The sequence below is a fragment of the Lottia gigantea genome (assembly GCF_000327385.1).
Source record: "Lottia gigantea unplaced genomic scaffold LOTGIsca_88, whole genome shotgun sequence".
Classification (NCBI taxonomy): Eukaryota; Metazoa; Mollusca; class Gastropoda; family Lottiidae; genus Lottia; species Lottia gigantea.
In genome coordinates, this window is record NW_008710892.1 from 842234 (window position 1) to 851237 (window position 9004).

General features: G+C 35.8%; 1 protein-coding gene across 1 annotated transcript; it reads left to right on the plus strand.

Moving 5' to 3' along the window:
* Positions 1-1882: 1882 nt before the first annotated feature.
* LOTGIDRAFT_236865 (hypothetical protein) lies at positions 1883-8746 on the plus strand (the record flags this gene model as incomplete). The annotated part of the gene is made up of 6 exons (XM_009068025.1): positions 1883-1970; positions 6794-6846; positions 7194-7325; positions 7598-7751; positions 8131-8234; positions 8577-8746. 6 exons carry the CDS (start codon positions 1883-1885, stop codon positions 8706-8708), a joined length of 663 nt encoding a protein of 220 aa, XP_009066273.1. The 3' UTR covers positions 8709-8746.
* Between the last annotated feature and the right edge of the window lie 258 nt (positions 8747-9004).

Below are 9004 nucleotides of genomic sequence, written 5' to 3' on the forward strand. Positions count from 1 at the left end.
TGCTTCAGAACTATTAATAGTATAGTCATGTATGTCGGTAGATCATAGGTGTGCTGATGGAATGGAGTTGCTTCTTGATCATCGTATCACGAATACGGGTTTGAAATGGTCTTATTAAGGTGGAAGTATGGCGAATGGGGGTGTGATTTGGACACGATGCTTCTTGATAGAATAGAGATGTGTGATGGTAGACAGAGTTCGTGCTCTTGAGATACCCCCTTGTGTTTTCAATTACCCAATCGTTTCATTTAACTACACGTGGTAAGTATGAAGATGTCGAATTTTCAATAAACAGTTTCAAAAAAACATTTTGCTTTCTTCTTTACATTTACTATGCCAAAAGAACTTATTTGAAAGATTTATTCGGGGGTGAATTAAAGATATTGCATGCCCTAATGTAGTAAAGTTATCCAAGGGGTAGTTCTTTAAGGTAAGGGGTGCTGACAGGAGGATGAGGGCGGGGGCACCGCTAGACTATCCTCAGTTCTTCCCCCTTGGCCATCGTGAGAATGGTTAGAACCACTACTATAGTAACCCAAGCAAGATATCCGTCGCTGTAAACAGTATCAGAACGTATAGAATCCATGTTCATTATACTATTTATGTGGGCTTCTATCACTACCATAGGACACGCTTCTTACATATACGCCATCTTCACTCACTACAACATTATATTAAAGTAAGGGGGTGCTTACAGGAGGATGAGGGCACAGCTAGACTATCCTCACATTACTGGTAATACAGGCAAGCATCGATATGGTACATGTTCTGTAATAGGCAAGATATCCGTCGCTCTAAACAGCATCAGACATGATTCGAACCTATAGAACCCCTGTCCTGTAGTCTGAAGCATTATGTTCTCTTCACTTACTTCCATAAATATATAACAATAAGAGTAAAAGAAAAGTACTAGAAATACACCGCGTTCCAGAAAGTGGGCAAGATATCCTTAGCTCCAAGCAGCAGATTAGATGCTTCCTATACCCCATCTTCTTCCACAATTATATAACATTACTGGTAATTAAGGTAAGCATCTATAGCTATAAGCACTATGTTACAGATCTGGACCCCACTTGTTCATGGATGCATCAGCTTCACTCAATACCATAAATATACAAAAATAAACCTAAAGGCCAGTGAATTTGTTACTAGTTTATATAAACTGACTGTTAAATACCAGAGGCAACAAGGACGTGCGACCAACAATTGATCTCGTTGATAAACCTATTGTTATTATTTGTTCTATTGTCCTGGATTAAAGGTGGTCGATTTGGCTGGATTCCACCTTATCACTATAACTTAATCCGAGATGAATGGAGTTTTACGTCCTACTCAGGCGGACGACCCAGTGCAAGTTTTGCTAGAAAGCAGAGCATAAGCACCCGTTAATCAGCTGAGTTTAGTGGTAGTGGCATTAGTGGTTGAAAATCTATTAGCTTCCGGTGGCAGTGATCTCTCAGCCAATGGAATGGGTGGATAAGAGTGTAACTGCTTCTCGTTTTATAACTCTCAAGGCGTATGAAGTGGATTTAAATTTAGACTGACCCCCTATGGTGCTCTTCCTTATTTCTTCATTAAGTAAAATTAAGGCAAGAACGTTTAACATTTCAATATGGCCTCTCGGTGCACGACTGTAGGACGCAAAACTCCATCTGATGTTCAGATGTGTATCGTCAGTGGTATGTGATAGCATGGGTTCTCGGACTAACTGGACACATGGACTAAAAACTGTGTCAAATTCAGGGAAAGCGATAAAACAAATATTACTAGTCGTCAACTTCGCATAACTAGTGTCATTTTCACGAGGTCAAGGGTTATAAACAGTTTCCCTGTCACAGGGCGAGGAAAAAGCTGAGCAGAAGTAGTCGTCTGCTGTGTTAAAATGGCGGGAAATCCAGTGCCACGGTCGCCAAACCGTTTAGGAGGATATTTAACCAGGAAACAGGAATATATTTTCAATCTTTTATATGGTAAGACAATTATATTTCATAGAAAAGTCATATTTCGTTCCTTTTTCGCTTCGTTTAGGGGTGAAATTATGAAAACATGAGCCAAAATATGGATTATACAATAGGCAATTCCATCGGAACAACTTAATTGTTAATGAAATTTCAAGCTATGGTAAGCTATTGTTCGGCTTATTCATGTCTTAGAACAGAACAACAGAAATTTTCTTCGTCTTCGTTTTAACACTGTTACGTGTACAACAACAATTTATATTCACAAACCCATTGTTATCAATATACATCAGAACAGAATGTGTCATTTTCTAAATATTTTATACTAATTTGTAAAATTTGATGTTGACATAACAAATGCACCTAAAATGTAACCAGTGGATTTTAAACATATTTGTATATTTGGTCACTTATGTAATACTTATATCTGTTTACACACGTAACTTTTCCGGTATTCGGGTTTTGATATGCAAATTTTGGTTGATAAATATACAAAAAAAACCATATATTATTATTTTATGTGTACTCTCCAAGTTGAGAAACTATGTCTGAGAGTGGCATCAGGCGATTTGAAAGGGTGAACATGCCTTTCCTCTCTCTATCTGGCGAATAAAAGAATATTAATCAAGAGGCTAGTTTGACTATACATGTATTCAAACGATTAATTTTCATAAATCATTATAATATATATCCGTTTTTCACAAAAATATCATGAAATCGAAATATTGACTATGATAAAGAGTAAATCTAAATCTACGTGTGTCCTAAATTCTAATGGTTTTTTAAATATTTGATGAATTTCGTTGTTTGTTTTGGTGGATACATGATATGGTGTAGTTGGTAAAGAATTTAGTTGTGATAAAAGATATCTATAATCCGTTGCTTGGGATTATTAGTATTCTATTATAATTTGTTGTCTGATATCTCGGGTAGTAGGATATCATGGCTTTCCTTACCAAATTTTCTTCATTGAACACTGCAAGCTAAACGAGAAACTAAGGTTGGGAACATACCATGTTATCCTTATTGCTATAGTACTACAATCATCGCAATGTCAAGATATTAGGAACTTCGTCCTATACATTGACTGCAATACAACCCTTTCTTGTATCATGGAAGTGATTTGATTGAATTGTACGCTAGAAAATATAGACAATCAGAGACCTCAGTTGAAAAACTTCACAATCTGTCTGTCGAGGGTTCTGATTGGCTGTATTCCCACTCGTATAATCCAGTCAAATCGTTGCATTCACAAACTTCTATTATACAAAAAGGTAGCTATTGCAGTCATGGTATAAGACGAAATTTGTAATAACTTGACATTGTGAAGATAATGCTTGGATTGCTGTAGTTTAGGTTAAAATAAATCAAACTGAAGGTGAAGCCATTTCTTCAATTCAAAATATTTGCGGTTGGTATCTTAAGCTAATTTAGATGCCCCCCTCTTAGTAATATGAGTCAAGATTATCCGAGGGTGGGGCAAGGACATGGATTGTCCATGGGTGGGGCAGTTGTAGTAAATAAAATATTAGGCGACGGTCTTCAATTTAAAACCTTCTTTTGTGGTCTTAAAGTCAATTTCTGAGAGAGAGTGAGGTAAAATGCCTCAATGTCCATGGGCGGGGCAGTTGGGTGGACAGAGAAGATAATTTTAGGCGACGATTTGTCGTATGTCCATGATACCTGCTCTAGATATATCACTATATGACTTCTAATAAAAGTGACAGATATGAAGGTATTTATTATGATCGTTCAAATAGACCACTAAGATATTGTTTAATATCCCTAGACATTGGGGTTTGAGAGATTTATTGACTTCCTACTCTCTTCAACTGATAAGGGTCGACCTAGATTGGTTTAAATCGATTGAAGATTTACGTCTTGTTAAACGGACGATATATAAAGAGTTATTGCTTACGATATGGTCTTCAACATGCTTTTCAGTTGGCAATGTTTGAGCTGAAATGGAGTTTTACGTTTTTTTAAAACTGATGAAATAATAGACTTTTGTGATATGGATTTCAATATGCTATCCAGATGAGGAGCCCCCCCACCCCCCTCCCTTGCAGCCCTGAAAGCAAAAATCTTATAACTAGGTTAGAAATTTGGGCAATCTCCGATATTTCGCCCCCCCCCCCCCCTCCTCGGACGTACACCTGGCTCCACCACTGTGAAGTATCTGTAACATTGTGTATTTATGAAGTTTGTTTTTGGCATTATTCTTGTGATTTGATAATAACTAATTAGCGCCATGTTAATTATGATTAATTACTCTATATATAATTATTATAACATAATGACTACTTTAGTTTAATTATTATACAGTTTCTGATGAAAATACCACCAATAAAATATCAAGAGAATACAGTTACCAACGTTACATAATTTGTTATTCTACTTATTTTACCGGATCTTAACGAAACGTTGTATTGACAGTATTCAATTGTAGGTCTAAGTTGATATTTAATATATTGCACTACCTTTTTACGTTTCGTTGCTGGACCCACGTCACACAGTTTTTGACATACAATAAGATTAAGATTGACACCCCACACCTCTCTCCCCGTCCCCCCACTGTGAGTTAATATTTTACTACATTGTATGATTATATATGACATTTATATCAATATTACTAACAATAATATTAAACATTTTGACAGTGACGAACTATTAGGATTATCATTTCAAACGAAAGCTCAATGGCAGGGAAGAGTAGTGTATTTAGGGGGGGAGGGGGTTCCATTCGAAGTGGAAATTAAAGCCTCTAAATGCTCAAAATTCAATCCGATCGCTTCTGTGGGCCTCTGGCATACCCATGACCTCAAGGGGCCTTGGCCCTTCCTCTCTCGATTTGGAGAGACACCTCTTTTTTTGGCACCCCCCCCCCCCCCTCCCCCTAGGTCTTTTTCTAGATACATAATTAATAAGTCAATTCCATTTGATGACTAGTACTTTTCGACCCAGTCTTCACCAGATAAATTCACCCGATTTACACCTTATTCTTATTCAAAAGTCAATTACAGGTGGTCAATGTACCTGTCCTCATCCTTATAACTTGCCGACACATCAACTCTTTGATCTTACCGCCTGTGTAAATAGAAGCTATGAGGGTGTGGGGATTCCCTGTTATTTACCTATAGTCGACAAATATCTGGACACAAAGGTTACTTTTATACTAAACATGCTGCCCATTCTTAAACTTTTTATTTTCTTTTGTCGCCTTTTCAAACTGTCCATCGTGACAGTCTCGGAATATGCCGAAACTTGCCGAATGTCGTCCGAAAGTAGGACATAAAACTCATTTTCTTCAGCTGGGTAATCGACGATGCAGAATAGTCGGACGTAACACTCCAAAACCTGGACGCCGTGTAGGGCACACTCTCTCCTCGTCCATCTCCTTTGTGGTTTTGACGTCTGGTATACGCACCGAAAGGTAAAAGTGTAATCATCGTAATTCGAGTCAGAACTTCGAGAAGATCAACGGACAAACATTGGTCATTCTTTCCTCCAGCCATCTCGTACCTGACAATTAGACTGGACATCAACATTCAATCTGTTATAAAGTGGGGTAAAATCCGACTTGAATCGCCAATTATTTCACATTATACCCTTCTAACTCTGAATAAATAGTTCTTGTTACATTGTCCTAGGGTAATCCGAATCACATACCGACAGGGAACACTCGATAGCTTTTTTCGGGGAAATTTGCTCTAAAATCTCGAATAGATATTTGTGTACTTAATTAGAAATTCAATTTCTAAACCCTCATTAAATTATTGACATATTCGTATCCGAACCCCAAAACGAATTCTTTACAATCCGAACCCCAAAACAAAATATGAGTGTTGAACCATTCATCAATCACTGTGTTCAGTGTTTTGGACTATATGGAGTAGAATAATTAATAAAACATTTATTTAACTGAGTATTTGAATTGAGGGTGTATTGTAACTATAGTGAAACTAAGAGTTATTGTTCTTGACTAGTCAAACAAACCCCTTTACTGTATAGCTCACAGGTTTCAGTTGGTATTTTTTGATGGTACATTGTGAAAACTCTCCCGATTGTCAAATCTCAAATGTATCATTTTCACTCTTCAATTTTGGGTTTGTTCAAACTGTCCACTGTGAAATATCTGCAACATCATCTGCCATTGTTGTCAACTGGTATTCTTTGTACTGAAAATGCACACAACTACATGAAATGAATGTCAACTGTCTCATTTTCACCTTTTGTTTTCTTGTTTATGCAAACTGTTTTAACTTCCGAAATTGCCAAAAGTTGCAGAAAGTTTTCTTTTTTTGTTGCGTTGCATTTTTTTCTGGAACCATAGATGTCAAACAATAAATCTGCTTTGTGCAAGTGAACCAATTAGTCTCTCCAAAATACTAACAAAAGATACTAACAAAATACTAACAAGAGAGTAGAAAATATCATTTCAATATCTTTAAGATTTAAGATGTTTGTCGTATAAGATGATTTGAACCAATTTAGGTAATAAAGTAATAAGATCGCCCTCGATTCACTCAAACAAAAAAATTCTTTTGTATTATAATATAAGATTAGACATGACAAGGTGAGAAAATAACAGAAATAATGAGCCACGTTTTGTCACCTTATCCTAATAATATATGATATCTGAGATTTTAACAGGTTTAGGAGTTTTTATGTTATACTATGAAGATCATCCTACCAAGAATTATAATAAGGTCACGTATTTTCAGTGCATTTTCAGACAACATAAGGCCTTATTCTCGAAAAACATGATCCTCTGGGTCCTTTCCCACAGAAAGTTCTACCTATTCTGAAACAAATGTATTTTTTGCTAATTTCAGACACAATGCATGACAAGAATTTATCAAGACAAGATTTTAAAGAGTTACAAAAGGTAAGTGTGGAAATCATAGTTTATTGTGGTCTGATTTAATTTGTTATTTAGAGTTATCTCCCTTGTCTAACATTTCGCCATCTTTTCGGAAATTTAAACATGAATGACAATTCTTGTTTGCATTAAGGTTCCTATTTGTAGAGCTTTCATTGGTTCGTTCCTCTGTCGATTCCTTCTTTGAACAATTTATTCAATCAAATCAATTCATTTAGGCCTATTTATGGAATCAATCCATTTTCGTATTATTAATTATGTCTAATTTCAGTATGTATTTATCTCCCCTGTTGTTCATAAAATTGGTTTTAAGACTAAGTTCATTCATTCATTAATTTCTATATTTTTCTTAGCGGATGTCAGATTTAAGAAATTTGCGACCAGCATCAGAAGAGAATCGTAAATTACAGACGAGAATAGGAAGTATATGGTCAGGTTTAATGAAAAGTTCTCGACACTACAGAAAAAATCCTTTACAACAACATGTAAGCTGAAGTTTGTTCATTTTCAATTTCCCAATTGCTGCAATGGTTCGCTGTGAGCCTTTTCAGAGAAAATCTACCTTGTGACATATAGTACTACGACCATGAGGCCAAATTACTTTGACCTATCAACCTGTAATGACTGTAATCAATTTACCTAGATAAATACCTCTGCACACGATCTTAACAACTTGCTACAAAATAGACCAGCTATTTGCATATTTATTCTCTACCAAAAAACCTGGTGGCTCGATAATTCGGATTTTTTTTTTCAGTTGAATGTTCCAGAATGGTTGGCCTATTGGAGTGATTTTGTAAAGTCGGCGAGATCAGTTCGAGGCTGGCCTGAAGTTTCAGAAGACGGATTAACAGATTATCAGTGGCATAATGAATTTATAGATCTTATTTTCGATAACATGGATTATAAAGGTAATATTCCATTAGTTTTCCAGTGATAATACCTATTTATGATGATAATAACATTGGCTATAACTATATTGATAGTAATAACGTCGTGGACAGCGACATTGATGATAATAATGACGTCGTCGATAACGACATTGTTGATAATAACGTCGTTGATAATGACTTTTATGATAATGACGTCGTCCATAACGACATTGTTGATAATAATGACGTGGTCGGTAACTACATTGATAATAATGACGTGGTCGGTAACTACATTGATAATAATGACGTCGTCGATAACGACATTGTTGATAATAACGTCGTCGATAGATGATCGTTGATAAGGACGTCGTTGAAATGACTTTTATTCTAAACGCATATAATTATTCTATTTTTAAAGGAGATGAAAGTCTCGATAAAGAAGAATACAGTAGATTTATGAAAGCTTTCGGTTTATCAACGGATCGCTGTGAAGAAACATTTTTATCTATAGTCAATAATACCGTAAGTATCAATCCCGGTAGAGGTGGGTGTGGCACAGGATAAGGATTTAGATGGTTGGGTAAAATATCATACAATGTATGATACTGAGCTTTCATATGAGACACATTTTGGTGCTATGTAGTCAGCTCTTATTTCTCTAATCTGTGGTATTCTAATTATACTTCATCGTCATTTGGTCGTAATTTGAAATATCTACATGAATATAAAATGAAACGAAACGGAGTTTTACTTTTCTGTTCCTGATTGGGCTAATCAGACGGACGATGCCATGCACAAGACATGCTTACTCTTTTGCGTGTACATTTACACAATGAAGCCGACAACAATTTTTTTACTTTCCAGAAAAATGGTCAGAAGATTGACCGTCAAAAATTTAAAGATCTGTGGTTTGAATTTTTAACCAATGAAAAAGAAGATGGCGTTGGAAATTTTCTGTTTGGAAATCCTTTATTGGAACTGGTAGACGAAACGTAAAGACTTGTAAATCGAGAGTGTAGAATGATCTAGTAAATAATGTATACACATATATACACGGCTGAGATACATGAGCTATTTGTATAAAGTGAACAATGGTTCTATCTATTAGTGATAAAGGGATGAGAGGGGGTTATACGCCGATGGCCAAAGATAGTCCAAAAGATAAATAATAGATCTTCATGCCTCGTCTTCACAATTTCAATCTATTACGAACTTTGTCTTATACCTTGACTGAAATAGCCATCTTTATTGTATCATGTAAGATTATAAATACAGCGATTTGATTGTATTAT